Source organism: Oncorhynchus kisutch, linkage group LG25, assembly GCF_002021735.2.
Source record: "Oncorhynchus kisutch isolate 150728-3 linkage group LG25, Okis_V2, whole genome shotgun sequence".
NCBI lineage: Eukaryota > Metazoa > Chordata > Actinopteri > Salmoniformes > Salmonidae > Oncorhynchus > Oncorhynchus kisutch.
Window position 1 is genome coordinate 27,187,127 of NC_034198.2, and position 18,959 is coordinate 27,206,085.

General features: G+C 46.6%; 1 protein-coding gene across 1 annotated transcript in view; it reads right to left on the reverse strand.

Annotated features, from left to right (window-relative positions):
- lrpprc (leucine-rich pentatricopeptide repeat containing) overlaps positions 1-18,959 on the reverse strand; it is a 70,197-nt gene that overhangs the window by 22,507 nt on the left and 28,731 nt on the right. The window contains exons 23-27 of the mRNA XM_020460443.2: positions 13,369-13,576; positions 7,099-7,223; positions 4,863-4,969; positions 1,166-1,234; positions 992-1,082 (exon numbers count right to left, since the gene is read on the reverse strand). Of these exons, the coding sequence (XP_020316032.2) occupies positions 992-1,082; positions 1,166-1,234; positions 4,863-4,969; positions 7,099-7,223; positions 13,369-13,576 (600 nt within the window). The remainder of the gene's footprint in view (positions 1-991; positions 1,083-1,165; positions 1,235-4,862; positions 4,970-7,098; positions 7,224-13,368; positions 13,577-18,959) is intronic.

The following is an 18,959-nucleotide window of genomic DNA, read 5'->3' on the forward strand; positions in this document are numbered from 1 at the left end:
CTGATTTGATTTGTATCCGAGCAGGCTTTATCTGCCCCGGGCTGAACTGGCCAAACAGTTCCAAAAAAGCTCAATCTTCACGAGATGTAATCTAGTCATTCACTATCTGTGGATACTGGGATTCTGAACCCATTCTCTCACACACAAAATGGCCCTGGGGTTACGCCACTGTTCACGCCACATTACTGCCAGGGATTTGGGGGGGGGGGGGGGCAAAAGGTTAAACGGTCACATGAGAAGAGGAGATGGAGGGAAGTAGTAGTGACTTCAGGGATAGTTGGGGGGGCTTAATATAACCAGTCAGGGGTAAAGTGAGGTTCATAAACTTGGAGAATGTAGATCCAGTCAGTCCATCCATACAGCGATGGTTAAAGGTTAAACGGTCACATGAGAAGAGGAGATGGAGGGAAGTAGTAGTGACTTCAGGGATAGTTGGGGGGGCTTAATATAACCAGTCAGGGGTAAAGTGAGGTTCATAAACTTGGAGAATGTACATCCAGTCAGTCCATCCATACAGCGATGGTTAAAGGTTAAACGGTCACATGAGAAGAGGAGATGGAGGGAAGTAGTAGTGACTTCAGGGATAGTTGGGGGGGCTTAATATAACCAGTCAGGGGTAAAGTGAGGTTCATAAACTTGGAGAATGTACATCCAGTCAGTCCATCCATACAGCGATGGTGAGATACAGGAAAGACCTTAGAATTATGAATTAGAATCAGGGTTGGGCTCTATTCGAATTGAAGGGAGTCCATTTAGGAAGTGATTTGACAAATATCATATCCTTTTCATTTTATCGAGAAGACATTAAAAATAGATGCCCCTTTTTCAATCATTTAGTTGAAATTTCAGTTTATTTCCTGAATTGACTGCCTTTGATTGGAATTGAGCACAACCCCGATTAGAATCCTAATTGAATAGTAATGTAATAGGATGTTGACAGGAAAGCCACCCAGTCAGAGAAGAGTAGGGATGGAGGTTGAGGGGGACTTACTGCAGAGCCGCAACACGTAGTGATACAGCTCATCCCGGTCACATTCAAACAGCTTGGCTGTCATATCCACCATGCTCTCCAACGACTCCATCTACACAGGGACACAATACTTTAGATGTGGTGCGTGTGTGTGTGTGTGTGTGTGTGTGTGTGTGTGTGTGGTCTCTCTCTCACCTGGTTGCCGTTGATGCACTTCTCAGCGTACCACTGCAGGCGTCCTGGTCTAGCCCTTAAACCTGGAGTCTGTGGGACCAACAGAAAGGACTTATTTAAAACAAACACAGCGTGGTTTATGTTAAATCAACTAGTGCCTGATAAACCTTTCTGTATTGCATACTGTACAGAGTACATCATTCCAACACGTTGAAACATACAGTGACTTCCATTTCATACCTCATGATTGAGTACATGATTTAACGCACATTAAACCCATACATTCCTGTAATTTCCCAGAAGTGAATATCTGAATATCTCAACTCAACAATCCCCCTGTGAGTTATCCAGGAAAGTAATATCCAACAGGCTCAAAATTACCAGAAACAGAATCACATGAAAAAGATAGAAGATGAAGGGTGTATATGGATAATACCAGAGCCATATAATAATGGTTCTGGATAATACTATGGTATGATGCCCTTTGGACACGCACACTGAGAGGGTGGCATAAGCACACTGTATTTTTGGAGTGATATGTGTTCATAAAGGCTAGGGAGGGTGGGGTGGAAGGGGTTAGAGATGGGATAGCATTTCATCAGTGCTCCAGTCAATCAGAGTGAGATAGTCCCTTGGTTCTTCCACTCTGCCCTGACATGTTAATCTGTCTATGACCAAGATCTCTCAATCCCCCTGTGCTGCAGGACCATGGCTACTTGATCAAAAAAAGACTACGCATTATGGTCTTATACAACCAGCCAAAGGACAAATTACAATTTGTTCTGTTCTCCGCCACCGCGTCTAATCTGCTTAGTAAATAAGGCCGAGTGCAAGTGGTACATATTTTTTCTACAGCAAACAGGAAATCCCCCCGCCCCGCCCCCAGCCCAGCTTGCTACCCCCCACCCCTCCAGCCAGGGATCTAAGCCCCCCGAGGGCAAATCTTCCCGGGCATAAAATCCATGGTGATAAGTCCCTCTTCCTCCCGCTTCACACACACACTCTCTACTTTTCACTTCCAGCACATATCCCAATCCCCAAAAGGACATCTAGGTCAGATTATTAAGACAATCTCCTGCCTGCTGCTTTGTGGTTTATGAAACTCAGCCCCTTTGACTATGCTGTCTGGACTAGAGTGCCACAACAAGCTCACATCACACACCCACAGCAAAGACAATGCAGTAGTGACTGTTGCACCAACTCACATAGCCTTTCTATACTCATCCTCATGTAGTCATACTACCCTCTCACAAATTATGCTCAACAATCTCAATTTCTTGTATTTGACACTTATAATTAATACTCCCCACTTACACAAAACCCTCCTTACACCCCCCCACACACACACACCTACCTAATGGTGCCCACCCCTTAACAAAACCACCTAACCTTAACCATAACCAAAAAGTGGTACCCATTTCTATTGTATTTCATTTAATTACCTGCAATTAAACACCTTGCAATTATACAAAACAGAGTCAGCGGCAAGCCTCTCTGTTCTGACACTTGAAGCTCCACTGAAGAGGAAAGGTCTCTGTGATAGATCTCAGTCATCCATCTGACCTCCCAGATATCACTCATTTTAATTAGTGGGCAGATTTAGGGGGCAGAGTTCACATGGAGAGGATATCTGGCTGGGAGAACGAGAGCTTTTTCTGATTCTGACCTACCGGTCCGACATGAGACCACGTCGCAGCTATTTATACACACAGACCAGGTAGAGAGTTCTCTTCTACGTTTAGCCTCAATACAAAGTTCTGCACAATATGGAGACATTAAGCACAGTACACAACAACATGTAGTGAGTCACAAGTTCACAATAGACCAGAAAGGAGACCCCCCTTTAGGCCTAAATCCAACTGCCCACACTTGAAACAGATTGTCACAAACATACAAAACCAGAAGAATGTCAATGGAACTGAAGGGCATTTCATGACAAAACAAAAAGCCAAAAGAAGATATTGAAGTTGAAATGAAAAACACAAAATGTTGTGTGTTGGTCTGGTATCATCTGAAGCTTGTCGGAACCTCCCCTTCTAAGACGATATGGAACAGGGACTGTACGTTCCATTCTTAGAGGGGTATTAGTACACAATAATAGCATGTCAATATTTAAGAGGGTTTGCAAATCATAGTTCATGTCCTAAATCCTCCTTATAGAAACTCAGAGGGGACAAGCAGCTTTTGGCAAGCCCTGTCACAGGGCCAGGACACCATGATACATAGATGATCTGGTAAAGTTGAGAGAGAGAGAGAGAGAGTGCGAGAGCCACACAGTTCCAGCAGACAGCATTATTCTCATCCTGAAGAATCAGGATATTAAAAGGCGTTCAGGGCCAAATTACTAAATCGCCTGCTCCCCTCCTTATCGAGTGACCGTCCCTCTACTGTCGATCCATCCTCACCGACATCATTTTCATCTTATCCCCCCCGGACCAAAGCCTCCTCATCTGATGAGTTTTTAATAACCAGGAAGAGGCTTAGGATGGGCGCTGCCAGCCAGCCTGCTGCAGCCCAGAACAACAATAACAACAACCACTACATCTACCTAGCTTTAATAAGGATCGTATGAGGACACAGTTCTGGAAATGGTTGTAATCCTAAACGGCATGGATTGTGTCTATGGTCAAATTAATATCTGCATTAAGACACACACATATGGTTATAGCATCTGCGTTCCAGCTTCCGCCCCACATACAACACACGGTACACAAATATCCCCATTTGACTTAAAACAAGAATACGCAGACACACACCTCATGGCACTAATCCGTACTAACTGGTATCCATCCAGTCATGCAAGTGGACAGAGTAGACAGGGGAATTGAGCTGGGAGATTAGGATGGTTGGATAATTAAACATCTGAATGGTTTTTGTCTAAATAAATGTTCAGTGAGGAAGAATAGACTCCTGAGCTGCAAGCGTTTGCAGTGTGTGTCGGGGGAACGGCCTGAAAGCAGAGACGGCGGATGGACTGACACGAACAAAAGACACAGAAAACGAATCAAGAAAACAGGACTTGTACGGAGCGCTTCTTCCCTAGGTACCTTCAGCTAATAGACGCTCTTCTCCACTCCAGCCGCAAAACATCTTCAATATGCAGCTCTGCTGAACCCTAACCCTGCCCCCAGAATGATGTACCCCCTCAAACCTAACGAGTAACCACCTTACAGCCCAATTAGCATCCCTCTCCTGAAATGGTGTTCGCTGGCCATCTCAGAAGATGGCTATATCATAGTAATGTGGTTGCTGAGATGTTTAACACCTCCCCAGAGTTTTAGGCATTAACCTACCCCTTTAACGCCACAGCGATATACAGCAATGTGTTCAGGAATGTGCCTGTCCTCTCTAGCCAGTTAATATGCAAATACAAAAACGCAGTCAATCCCTCAAATCAGAACTGTAGCTTAACCCCTGACCTGTTAGCTCCCAGGAAATTCACAGAGATAGGATTGGCTCCAATCTCTTAATAGAAATTGGAAATAAGTGACTGCTTTTCATATAAACCACTGGCCACATCCAGCACGGAACACGCACAAACACACACTCCTCTGCTTCCCCCACCTGTTCCATTGTGTTGCTGGGGAATGGCATTAGTTCAGATTTAGACCCAATCTAATTTAAAAAGAGGGAACTTATTACTGCCGTCTAATTAAGTATCTTTAAAATAGCGGTGTGCTGCATGCAAACACAATGGGAGGTTGGGTGGTGGTCCCACCTCAATGATTTTGCGGGCCTCCCGGTGGCGGCCAGTCTGCATGAAGGCGAAAAAGAGGTCGTACAGCATTGTCATCTCGCCTCGCTCCTGGCTCACAAAGTCCATCGCTGTGGGAAGAGGAGAGGGAGAGCGAGGAGAGAGAGGTATGAGAGGCTAAACAAAACAACACACACACACACTTGCAGAAAGCTTTTCCCCACATTCTTCCAGTCCCATTAGAATGGCTATAAGCTGCTTGGCTTTCAGAGCTGAAACTTCTCAAAGAGCTGCTCTCAGCAGTCTGCTGCCAATCTCCCTCTATCAGGCACTGGCCAGGTGGAGATGTGGGGGCTCATCTGCATACACACCAGCACACACACACACAGTCTATCCATAGAGACACTCAAAACTAATACCAATGCAAACCTCACACTCTTTAACAAACTGTACATTTGAAAAAAGGGACTGACCCACAGAAAACTATTTCCATCCATTCATAAGTTTGCTGAGGGATAGAAATGAAGTGAATTTTTGATAACCGACACAATATGTGGTTTCCAGGCAGGGTGAGAGGACAGAGCAGGACAGGGGTGTGTGTTTAAGGGGAGGCCCCGTCTGACCCTGGGCAGGGGCAGTGCCACTCACAGGGTGAGAGGACAGAGCAGCACAGGGGTGTGTGTTTAAGGGGAGGCCCCGTCTGACCCTGGGCAGGGGCAGTGCCACTCACAGGGTGAGAGGACAGAGCAGCACAGGGGTGTGCGTTTAAGGGGAGGCCCCGTCTGACCCTGGGCAGGGGCAGTGCCACTCACAGGGTGAGAGGACAGAGCAGCACAGGGGTGTGCGTTTAAGGGGAGGCCCCGTCTGACCCTGGGCAGGGGCAGTGCCACTCACAGGGTGAGAGGACAGAGCACCACAGGGGTGTGCGTTTAAGGGGAGGCCCCGTCTGACCCTGGGCAGGGGCAGTGCCACTCACAGGGTAAGAGGACAGAGCAGCACAGGGGTGTGTGTTTAAGGGGAGGCCCCGTCTGACCCTGGGCAGGGGCAGTGCCACTCACAGGGTGAGAGGACAGAGCAGCACAGGGGTGTGTGTTTAAGGGGAGGCCCCGTCTGACCCTGGGCAGGGGCAGTGCCACTCACAGGGTGAGAGAAGAGGGCATAGGGCCAGGGGGTGTAGAGTGGTGCTCAACAGGGGGGGGCCACTCAAACACACTCACCTACAGCACACAAAGGACTTAACCCTTTCACCACCCATTTGTCAAGAGGAGGAGCCATTCAAATCATGATCGCCAGCATCCTCCACAGTGACCTGGGGCCCGTTGTCGATGGTGGGCTCTTAGTAGACACTACACAGTGACTACGGGCTGTCTTGGGAGAGTGCACATTGTACATCACACACACATTGTTGCACTACATGTCATGAATGTGAGGGTGTAGGGAGGAGGGATGGATGAAGAGTTGAGAGACAGCCCAGGACAACACTGGGGACGAGCTCCCTGCCATCCAGGGCCTCTATATCTGAGGAAGGATGGAACATTTGCCCAAACTCCAGCCAGCCAAACCATAGACTGTTCACTCTGCTACCGTCTGGAAAACGGTACCGGAGCATCGACTCACAGACCAGCAGTCTTATGGCTTGGGGTTAGAAGCTAAATAGTCAACTAATGATACCTGAACTATCTGCACTGACCTAGACTATAAGCAGGGACTGTGATGTAACACAAACATACGCACTATACACACACACGTACGCATGGATTTTGTGTTGTAGATATGTGGTAGTGGAGTATGGGCCTGAGGACACACATGTAGTGTGTTGTGAAATCTGTTATGAATGTAATGTTTTTAAAATTGTATAACTGCCTTAATTTTGCTGGACCCCAGGAAGAGTGGGGATCCATAATAAATACAAATATGTACACATTCACTAGACACAGATACACACAAACTACACAAAACCCTCACACATTCACAAACGCATCATTTGCTGCTGCTACTGTTCTTTATTTTACTCGCATTATCCATCTTGATGCCTAGTCACTTTACCCTGCCTTCATCTACATATCTATCTGAAATACCTCGTACTCCTGCATATAGCTCCATTCTAGTGTATTCCTCGTGTTAGTTACCATTTCATTTTGCATTATTATTTTGAAACTGACTCGTTGGGAAAGGTAAGCAAGCATTTCACTGTAACGTCTACACCAGTTGTATTTGGCGCATGTGATCAAGAAATTTGATTTGTGGTGGTGGCATTCACCTTTCTGTAGGAGCTCCGTGTCTCCCCTCTCCACCAGGCCACAGATGACGTCGTGGATACGTGGGAGTTGTCCATACTGCTTCTGACACTCCATAGCTGCCTCCAGAGCCCCGCCAAGGTCCTTACTGGTGAGACACACAGAGAGAGAAAGAGAACATTCATTTAAAATCAAATCTATATGACTGAGCGAAAACAAGACTACTCCAGGCCTTTGACCTCCGTCACAAATGACTGACCTCACAACAATGGAGCCCTTTTCAGCCCTGACAGGTCAACCAGGAGATGAGGCAATTGGCCACGTTCCTTTGACAAATCTCTCTGGTAGAACAAATGATTAAAAACATTGGGTTTTTCCAGGGTGAATGGATGAATAGACGGGAAACAACCTCTTTTGTGATCTTTAGCCTTCTCTCCTGTTCTCCAACGCTTTCAGCATCCCTCACCCCCCTCACCTCACCCCCAGCTGCGCAATTTAGAGGAATATGGCAACAAAATTAGAGCGCTCCCCGTGCCATCTCCACCCTCCTCCCGCTCCTCCCCCTGAACAAAGAGCCTGGGAGTGGGGCTGACAGAGGGCTGACGGAGAAGACAGAAAAACACCACTCCAATCCCTTCTATTGTGACTGCGCCGCCATCAATCTGTTGATTGGGTAATTACCATGCCAATCACACAGAGGTCACAGAGGATAGGGCACTGTTGGGAGGGGTCAGGTGGGGTGGGATAGCGAGCCAGAGAGCGGGGAGGGAGTGAGTAACAGGTATAATTTCTGTAGTGTTTTCTACTCTTGAAGATTATACAGCCGCCGGACAAGGAAATGTGCCTCCCACCCAAAAGAAGTCTGACCTTGGTATGGGCAGAATGGAGAGGAGGGGGAGGTGGGTACGGGAAAAACACAGGATGTGATTGAGCTTGGAACACAAACTGGGCTCAGGCAATCGCTTTTAATTGAAATGAAGAGCGACAACATTATTCATCAAGCAGGAGTCAAGAGGCAATTCAACCACTCGCTTCCTGATTGAACAGCCACTCTCCAGAGAATGAGAGAGCAGCAGAGAGAGGGAGAGAAGAGGTGTAATTTATTCCAAAAAAAGTGAGGGAGAAACTTTTACTGGACAGGAATATAGTGACCTGTGATCTACCTGCCAGGCATGTGTGTATGAAGCCTCAGCCTCAGTCAGTGTTACCTCACTCCAAAGGTATTCTGTAAAATTCTACAGAATGATTTAATACCAAGACGGTCGATCAGACATTTACACCACCCTCCCTCCATTTGACGACACCTCCATTCCGCCCACCCAAATACCCAAAACCCCTTCTCACAGGAAAAAACGTCTTTAGAAACTCCCGACCAGCATCGCAATTACAGCGCCCTCTCCTCCCATCTCCAACCAAAAAGAGAATTAACCATGTTGAAGGCTTCATAATTTCCCTAGGTACAATTTAGCTGTCACTTGCGCTCCGATTTACTCAAACACGTTCCCCCGTTAATGTCACCAACTTTGCATGTCAAGCACTTTCCAGCCAATTAAGTCCTGAAAAAAGATGGTGGCAGCGAGTGCTTTACGCACAGAACCTGAAGGATTAGACAAGAAAGATCACTTCTTTCCATCCTTTCATTATTTCTTTGCACGCCTCTCCTTCCCTCCTTCCTCTCCTCCGTCCCACTCTTTTGTTCCACAGAGATTGGCATTCACGTTATCACACCACTGTCCCCTGGAAGGAAGGGAGGGCCGCGCAGAAGAGGGTGTGTGTAGGGGAGAGTGTGTGTGTGTGTGGGGGGTGTGGTGTGGTGTTTGATCGTGACACCTCTAGCCTGCTGTTATGAGTTACATTAGGACACGACTGCAAAGCCACAACATACAGTATAATCTGTACACACAGTGACAGACATATTGATTAATCTGTGGTCAAGTCCAACTTAATGGCTAGTCTGTCTCGGTTCCACATTTGTGTTGTACAGCTGCACTTACATACTCCACTCCCAATTTGTCCCTCACCCCCTCTCTCGCGCACACACTAAGAGTGAATCCAGTTCTCCATCTCAGGCTGGAGCCGCCTGACAGCTCTCCTCCGTCTCATCTCCAACTGTAATACCACCCCCCCCCCCCCACACTCCTCTCCAAGACTTGTCTCTCCCACCTCCCATTGTTAGGCTCATTAGCATTGCAGGGGTGCTAATCAAGGATATGGATCCAGTAAGGCAGTTAGCTAACGGTTAGCGTCTCAGAGAGAGAGCCAGTGTGTTGGAGCGGTGCTCGGCGGCTAACTGGCTAGGCTGACGGGCTGTCAGCGTTAATCTGGGGGAGAAGTGTTCATTAAGTCATTACTGCTGACACTGTGATGAGACAGCGTCGCCAGAATGACACGTAGCGCTTTGTCCTCCGCCGCCAACGCCTCCCTGACTGACGGCACCAACAGAGAGAAGAGAAAGAGGAGGGGATGAGATGGAGAGCGAAAAGGAGGGATGAATAGTGGAGGAGATGGGAAGGGATAAATATGGAGAAGAAAGGGGAAAGAGATAGATGTGGAAAAGATAAAGGGCAGAGACGTGAAGAGAACGGGAACCCTTATTCTGGGGATGGCAAAAAATAAGACAAAAATCCTTAACTTACGTCTCTAAACTTTGTCTTTGTGTCAAGAAGAGGTCTAGGCTATACTACGCCACAGAGAGACCTTTACAGGTCTAGAAATCCCTCTATAAAGCATTCCTCACCCTGGGTTTTGTATTGTGAGCCCAGTGAACCCCAGTGATTCAGTGGTGAACGTGGCTCTGCTCTGTTCAGGGAGAAGAGAGATCCCTTGTTTTCACTGCTGCTAATGAACCTGGGGAAATTACCAAGCTAATCTCAGAGCAGGCAGCAATTAAGGCATGAACCTCCACGGTGTGTTTGTGTTGAGCACTGACTGACAGCAAACAAACAGCCCCAGGGGGGCGCTTGCACCACACTGTTGTGTGTGTCAAACGTCCATGTGTGTAAAGGTACACCCTTGGTACACCCTCTCCCAGAGCATGTTGGGGGAAAAGGGTGTGTGTGTGTGTGTGTGTGTGTGTGTGTGTGTGTGTGTGTGTGTGTGTGTGTGTGTGTGTGTGTGAGCGAAGGGGGGTTGTTTCGAACAGTGCGCCGCATGGCTGTGGCAAATCCAGCAATTAGTGCTCTGTACATAATTAACATGCAAATGAGCTGATCTACTTAAAAGCTGTTCTCACAAATAGACCTGAACAGGGGCTGAGGGGTGGGGCCATGGGGCCGCGGCTCCCAGAAACACAGGTTTTTCCCCCGGACTGATTTGCATATTACATTTTTAGCGAGAAGGCATCGATAGCCATCTCAGAGACGCGGAGCATGAGTCAGAGTTATGTAAATAGGGGTCAGGAGGGGGAGGCTAGGGTTGTTAGGGGTACAGCAGCTGGCCGATCCCCAAACACACACACACACACACACACACACAAAGCCTCACAATCTATCCCCCCCCACCTCTGTTAGAAAGACAAACACAAAAATGCATGCACAGCCCAGCCCCAGATCCAAACCCTCCCTGACTGAACCAATTCCCCAGAATGCTCCTTCAAGCATGATCAGGAACTCTGGCTCACAAGACCCACCACAGCCAATGACGAACAACGAAGCAGTGAGACACAGGAAGTCCTTTTCCCAGAGAAAATGTTCAGGTACCCTGTTGGGCGTTATCATTTGGGCTCTGTTCCATTCCACCACTTAGAATGAAGGATTACTATGGGACACACACAATGTAGATAGTCTGGGTAGGCATTTGATTACCTGTTCAGGAGTCTTATGGCTTGGGGGTAAAAGCTGTCGAGAAGCCTTTTGGTCCTAGACTTGGCGCTCCAGTACCGCTTGCTATGCGGTAGCAGAGAGAACAGTCTATGACTGGGGTCTGACAATTTTTAGGGCCTTTCTCTGACACTGCCTGGTGTTGAGGTCCTGGATGGCAGGCAGCTTAGCCCCAGTGATCTACTGGGCCGTACGCACTACCCTCTGTAGCGGTTGGAGACCGAGCAGTTGCCATACCAGACAGTGATTCTAGCTAATCAAACCTGGGTTCAAATACTACTTCAAAGTAAATATTGAGATGTACCCAAATACAAATAAATACTCCCATGCATTTGAACCCAGGTCCTAGGACTATTTAAAATATTTTCAAATACCATAAAACAGTCTCAAATAGCCGCTTGTCCCTGTGCCTGGCAACAGCACACACATCAGCAAATAAACAGCAGTTTCAAATAAAACACAGGGTCTAAATGAATTGTTACAATTCAGTAATGACTCGAAAAAATTGCTATTATCAGTATTTAAATCGGCAGTAAGAACTACTAGCCAATGGCTGCTAACAGCGGAGAATTGCAAGCTAACTGGCGAGTTCAAACAGTCAACAACTTCAGAGTACAGACACCTAGACAATTGGGAAATCGCCATCTATTCACAAAACTAAGAACTGCCAAAAATGGACAGTCAAAGTGGAGAATAATAATAATAATAATAATAAATAATAATACAGTAGCAGTCAAAAGTTGACACACCTACTCATTCAACCTACTCTACATTGAAGAATAACAGTGAAGACATCAAAACTATGAAATAACACATATGGAATCATGTCGTAACCAAAAAAGTTAAAACAAATCAAAATATATTTTATATTTGAGATTCTTTAAAGTAGCCACCCTTTGCCTTGACAGCTTTGCACACTTGGCATTCTCTCAACCACACTTGGCATTCTCTCGTGAAGGTAGTCACCTGGAATGCATTTCAATTAACAGGTGTGCCTTGTTAAAAGTACATGTGTGGAATTTCTTTCCTTCTTAATGTGTTTGAGCCAATCAGTTGTGTTGTGACAAGGTAGGGGTTGTATACAGAATATAGTCCTATTTGGTAAAAGACCATAATATAGCAAGAACAGCTCAAATAAGCAAAGAGAAATGACAGTCCATCATTACTTTAAGACATGAAGGTCAGTGCAGTCGCAAAAACCATCAAGCGCTATGATGAAACTGGCTCTCATGAGGACCACAACAGGAAAGGAAGACCAGAGTTACCTCTACCGCAGAGGATAAGTTCATTAGAGTTACCAGCCTCAGATTACAGCCCAAATAACTGCTTCACAAAGTTCAAGTAAGAGACACATGTCAACAACATCAACTGTTCAGAGGAGACTGCGTGAATCAGGCCTTCATGGTCGAATTGCTGCAAAGAAACCACTACTAAAGGACGCCAGTAAGAAGAAGACACTTGGTTGGGCCTAGAAACACGAGCAATGGACATTAGACCGGTGGAAATCTGTCCTTTGGCCTGATTGAGTCCAAATTTTACTTTTTGGGTTCCAACCACCATGTCTTTGCTAAACACAGAGTATGTGAACGGATGATCTCCGCATGTGTGGTATATGACCAAGAAGGAGAGTGATGGAGTGCTGCATCAGATGACCTGGCCTCCACAATCACCCGACGGTTTGGGATGAGTTGGAGTGCAGAGTGAAGGAAAAGCAGCCAACAAGTGCTCAGCATATGTGGGAACTCCTTCAAGAATGTTGGAAAAGAATTCCAGGTGAAGCTAGTTGACAGAATGCCAAGAGTGTGCAGAGCTGTCATCAAGGCAAAGGGTGGCTACTTTGAAGAAACTCAAATATAAATCTAATTATATTTTAACACATTTTTGGTCACTAAATGAATCCATGTGTTATTTCATAGTTTTGATGTCTGCACTACTATTCTACGATGTAGAAATATAAAAAAATAAAGAAAAACCCTGGAATGAGTTGGTGTCTAAACTTTTGACTGGTACAGTATAATAAATATATATATATATTTTTTTTAATAGAGGCATACTAAGACAAAAATAAAAGTGACAATGTGTAAATAATAACACATTGCATGAAATGAAGAAATTCATTAAAAATGTTGGAAGTGAAAACTAAAAATAAACAATTAACTATGCAAATGAGCCAAAGCTGTGTGCATTATGGAAAAAGACACCTGGCTCAAATAGAAGCCCGTCTCTAATAAGCGCCTGTTGTAATCAGCGATTTAAACAAATAAACGCCCAAGTTATTAATTGAAGGACATGTTTTAAAGGACATCATTTAAAAATGGCCACATTATTTGAAAATACACTATAAGTTCATATTTAAATAAGAAATAATTAAATACATGTATTTGAACACAGGTCTGATGCTAGACTGGAGTCTAGCCCACAAGTCCTATAGAGTACCTGACAGCTGTTAGGACAGGAGGAGGGAGTACTACTCACGTCTCCAGGTGGGCTGAGACCAGGGGGGAGCAGAGGTTGGCGGTGGGAGTGGCCAGGCCCAGGGTGAAGATGGTGTCTTGGAGCCTACGGACAGCTACCACGTCCCCCTTCATGGCCGCAGCATTGAGGACATGGAAGAGCAGGGTAACTGTGGTGTCCCTCACAACCACCTCCTTCTCCTTCATTTCCTTCAGCATGTCCACCGCCTCTGTGATTTGGGGGGAGAGATGGAGAAGAGAGAGGGGGGAGATGGATGGAGGGAGGGGGAGAAGAGAGAGAGGGGTGGGGAGAGATAAAGTCAACATTGGAGCTGGCCAAATGCATGTTGATAAAACTACAATGCCAACATCTGACACAATTACTCAATAAATGTCAGCTAGTATTACAGTCCGTTACTTGTGGTTTAACTGCCTTGCCCTAGAGAGACTTAGGGGGCCAGGAACTACAATGGGGTGGTTAAAATAAAGTTGTCAGCGACCAATCTCACTTGATGGGAAGACTCCAAATGAAAGAGGGAGGGTAGGAGGAGACAATGTGAGAGAGAATGAGAGCGAGATGGGGAGAAGGTGATAAAAGGCCCCTTAGATAATTTCATGTGGGGAAAACAAACCGCTATTAAAACAGCATTTTACACCCAGCAGGAATGCAAATCGGCCCGTATAATGCCAATTTCCTGCTAATTGCTACTTGCATTTCTAAACGAGACTACAATTACCGGGCCGCTTTTTCCCCGTCCCTGTGCCGAAAGCGATGGGGCTAAATTATAGGTGTGCGGCGAGTGCCCGGCGTGCCCTGGCCCCGGGTCCTACAGAGGTAATAATGGAGGCTTTTCAGCAGGCCGGGCACCCATCTGGCTGACTGGGCCGTGCGGAGTGAACACTCTCCTCTTCTCATCTCTCTCCCCCGGCAGCAGTCAGCTGCTCTGTGGCAGGGCCAGACAATTAAGATGTGTTTACACTGTGTTTAGAAGCGTGCTAATGGGCTGATACCGATAGGGTCTGTTTACACCGGTGATACTAATCATCACAGCCTGGTCAGAGATAGAAAACATCTAGCTCGCTAGTACCCACCCCATGTAAACACACACAAACAAACTAACTTTTATTGGCTTTGGCCCTCAACTACCACGCATATGTGAGTTCTGGCCTCATTTGGGCTCAAACCTCAATTGCTACTCACAGTGTGAGTGCTGTGGCTAGCAGACTCAATAACAGCCAGAATAGAAAGGACCCTGTGTTGACCACTACAGGTGAGTGCAGTCGGGTCCCACCATCCCTTCAGTTCTGGCAGTCTAGTTCTCTGGCTAGCTATTATACCTCTTCAACCCGAGTGTTCTCTCAGGGATGAACACTCCAGTGACACGACAGCACACACACACACACTGGTGTGTGCTTTGGCATCCAAATTCCAGTCTGCCTCTCAATCTCTCCCTCCCCCCTCATTTTCATGCGTTGTTATGCAAATGAAGCACAGTCTGTGACTGTCACAGATTTAATGAAGCAAAAAGGGAAATTGGAAAGGGGAAGAGGGGTGGGGGTTCATGTGGGTCACACTGAGTTTCTAAGAGGCAGCTTTTGTTTTGTGTCTGGGGCTCATTCTGTTCTCTCCCCGGGGCGTCAGGACGGGGTGGATATGGATCTGAACAGGGCCCAGTTGGGCCATGTCCCTCTGGGGTTGGGGTGACCCTACATGTACCTGTGGACATCCCCTTCACTGGATCTCTGAATATATTTCTCTGTAGGATGATACTGTGGAGAGGAATCAAAGCCTTGACTAATGACAAAGAAAGCCTTGGATGCTGTTCCCCAGAATGGTTGGGTTTTCTGCCTTCAGGCTACGGCCTCATTGTGATTGAATGGTATTGGATGAAAACCTGCAGACAACTGACGAAGAAAACATGGAAAACCAGCTGTGTGGTTCTATGAAATCGATTGATAAATCAAGTACCAAGTATCAAGGGGTAGGACACCAGCAAACACTGCAGCCCTTGTGAACTAGACTAAGAGGCTAGAGTTGAATTCATTAGCTGTAGGTGTGAACTCACTGGGCCAGGGATATTTTTGATTTTATTTCAACTTTATTTAACCAGGTAGGACAGTTGAGAACAAGTTCTCATTTACAACTGCGACCTAGCCAAGATAAAGCAAAGCAGTGCGACAAAAACAACAGTTACACATGGGATAAACAAACATACAGTCAATAACACAAAATAAAAATCTATATACAGTGTTCCAATACAGTAAGATTAGAGAGGTAAGGCAATAAATAGCCCATAGTGGCAAAATAATTACAATTTAGTATTAACACTGGAGTGATAGATGTGCAGACGATGTGCAAGTAGTGATACTGGGGTGCAAAAGAGCAAAAATAAATAACAATATGGGGATGAGGTAGTTGGGTGTGCTATTTACAAATGGGCTCTGTACAGGTGTAGTGATCGGTAAGCTGCTCTGACAGCTGATGCTTAAAGTTAGTGAGGGAGATTTAAGTCTCCAACTGCAGTGATCTTTGCAATTCGTTCCAGTCATTGGCAGCAGAGAACTGGAAGGAAAGGCAGCCAAAGGAGGAGTTGGCTTTGGGGATGACCAGTGAAATATACCCGCTGGAGTGCGTGCTATGGGTGGGTGTTGCTACGGTGACCAGTGAGCTGAGATAAGGCAGGGCTTTACCTAGCAAAGACTTATAGATGACCTGGAGCCAGTGGGTTTGGCGACGAATATGAAGCGAGGGCCAACCAACGAGAGCATACAGGATGCAGTGGTGGGGAGTATATGGAGCTTTGGTGACAAAACAGATGGCACTGTGATAGACTATATCCAATTTGCAGAGTAGAGTGTTGGAAGTCAAAGTCAAGGATCAGTAGGATAGTCAGTTTTACAAGGGTGTGTTTAGCAGCATGAGTGAAGGAGGCTTTGTTGCGAAATAGGAAGACGATTCTAGATATAATTTTGGATTGGAGATGCTTAATGTGAGTCTGGAAGCAGAGTTTACAGTCTAACCAGACACCTAGGTATTTGTAGTTGTCCACATATTCTAAGTCAGAACCGTCCAGAGTAGTGATGCTAGTCGGGCGGGCGGTTGTGGGCAGCGATCGGTTGAAGAGCATGCATTTAATTTACTTGCATTTAAGAGCAGTTGGAGGCCACGGAAGGAGTGTTGTATGACATTAAAGCTTGTCTGGAGGTTTGTTAACACACAGTGTCCAAAGATGGGCCATAAGTATACAGAATGGTGTTGTCTGACCAGCTCGGAAACCAGATTGGGGTAGGGGGTAGCCAGGTGGAAAGCATGACCAGCCGTAGAAAAATGCTAATTGAAATTCTAGATTATCATGGCTTTATCGGTGGTGATAGTGTTTCCTACCCTCAGTGCACTGGGCAGCTGGGAGGAGGTACTCTTGTTCTCCATGGACTTTACAGTGTCACAAAACATTTGGGAATTTGGGATGCAATTTTTTGTTTGAAAAAGCTAGCCTTTGCTTCCTTAACTGACTGTGTATATTGGTTCCTAACTTCCCTGAAAAGTTGCATATCGCAGGGGCTATTCGATGCTAATGCAGTACGCCACAGGATGTTTTTGTGCTGGTCAAGGGCAGTCAAGTCTGGAGTGAACCAAGGGCTATATCTGTATTTAGTTCTCCATTTTTTGAACGAGGCATGCTTATTTAAGACTGTGAGGAAAGCACTTTTAAAGAATAACCAGGCATCCTCTACTGACGGGATAAGATCAAAATCCTTCCAGGATACCCGGGCCAGGTCGATTAGATAAGGCCTGCTCGCTGAAGTGTTTTAGGGAGGGTTTGACAGTGATGAGGGGTGGTCGTTTGACGGCGGACCCATTACATACGCAAGCAATGAGGCAGTGATCGCTGAGATCCTGGTTGAAGACAGCAGAGGTGTATTTAGAGGGCAGGTTTGTCAGGATGATATCTATGAGGGTGCCCGTGTTTACAGATTTAGGGTTGTACCTGGTTGGCTCCTTGATAATTTGGGTGAGATTGAGGGCATCTAGCTTAGACTGTAGAACGGCCGGGGTGTTAAGCATATCCCAGTTTAAGTCACCTTACAGTACAAATTCTGAAGATTGAAGGGGGGCAATCAATTCACATATGGTGTCCAGGGCACAGCTGGGGGATGAGGGGGGTCTATAACAAGCAGCAACGGTGAGACTTATTTCTGGAAAGGTGGATTTTTAAAAAGTAGAAGATTTAACTGTTTGGGCACAGACCTGGATAGTATGACAGAACTCTGCAGGCTATCTCTGCAGTAGATTGCGACTCTGCCCCCATTGGCAGTTCTATCTTGGTGGAAAATGTTGTAGTTAAGGATGGAAATTTCAGAATATTTGGTGGGGGTAATCTGACATTAGGATAAAACCCAAGTTAACGAGAGAGTGTGTGTGTGTGTGTGTGTGTGGGGAGGGTTAGGGGGAAAAAAGGTTACCCACTCCCCGACTGTCCATCAGCACGTTACACACACTAGCAGAGCCGTACTGGGGGAAGGAACATGTTAGCTAGCCTGCGAGGGTATGAGCACCCATCAGAGGAGAGAGACAGCTCATCTCTTCTTCTCCCCTTCCTGACGGCACCACTAATCACCACGACCAGTGGCTCGGCGCTAACATGACCAAATGGAGGCTAGGCGTCCAAGCAGACGGAGTGGTATGTATATCAGCCAAGCCAGCCAGCCAGCCAGCGATCTGAAACTCATCCAGCCACATACTGCCACGGCCAGGTAAACAAATATCACACAGGCCATTAATCCCTCTAATTTCCCTGCCTTGTGTTCCACTAGGCTCCTGCACACCCAGGGCTGTGTTTACCCGAGGACCCCACAGAGGCTTTAGCTATCCCTACGCAGGGGGATGAAGGGAAAGGTGGAGAGGTGAAGGTGGAGGTAAAGGAAGGAAGTAAGGAAAACAACAAAGCCATTAAAAGCGGGGAGCCAGTGAGCGGTCCTGCCACAAGTCATGATCTTCAGTGCGGGCCTAGCTGTCTGTAGCGCGGCCCGGTAGACCGGGGCAGTGAGGTGTGCTAATGTGGATGACAAGCCGCCGCCGCACTCACTGGGGCTAATGGCCAGCGAACCCCCCTCCCTCCCTCCCTTCACAGCACCTCTGCTTGAATTCACATGCAAATTTGTGTGTGTGAAATGTTCAAGCACTTTCCCGGACATGATATGCCATTAGTATCAGGACGGATTTCTGTAATTCTGTTAAAGTAGCGAGAGTCCTGTAATTTTCTCCTGCTCTCTCTCTGTGACGGGGGGAGACAAGGCGGACAGAAGGGGGTGGGGGGGTGAGAGTGACACACATCTTGAAGGAAAGAGAGAGAGGTAGCGTGAGAGAGACGGGGCACACATTTACGCTGTCACTGTGTGCACAAAGCAAAGAAGAAACACTTTTATTGTAATTGGGTCTTACATGGGCAGGCAGAAACCCACCGTGGCATTCAGATAATGGCTGGTTAATGTGGGCGTCCTGAGAGTGAGAAAAAGGCGGCTGCTGCCTGCTCCTCGCCACATGCATACAGCCTGCTCTCTGAGAAAATAATTACTCCTTCAGCAGACATTTAACTGCATCAAACACTTCCT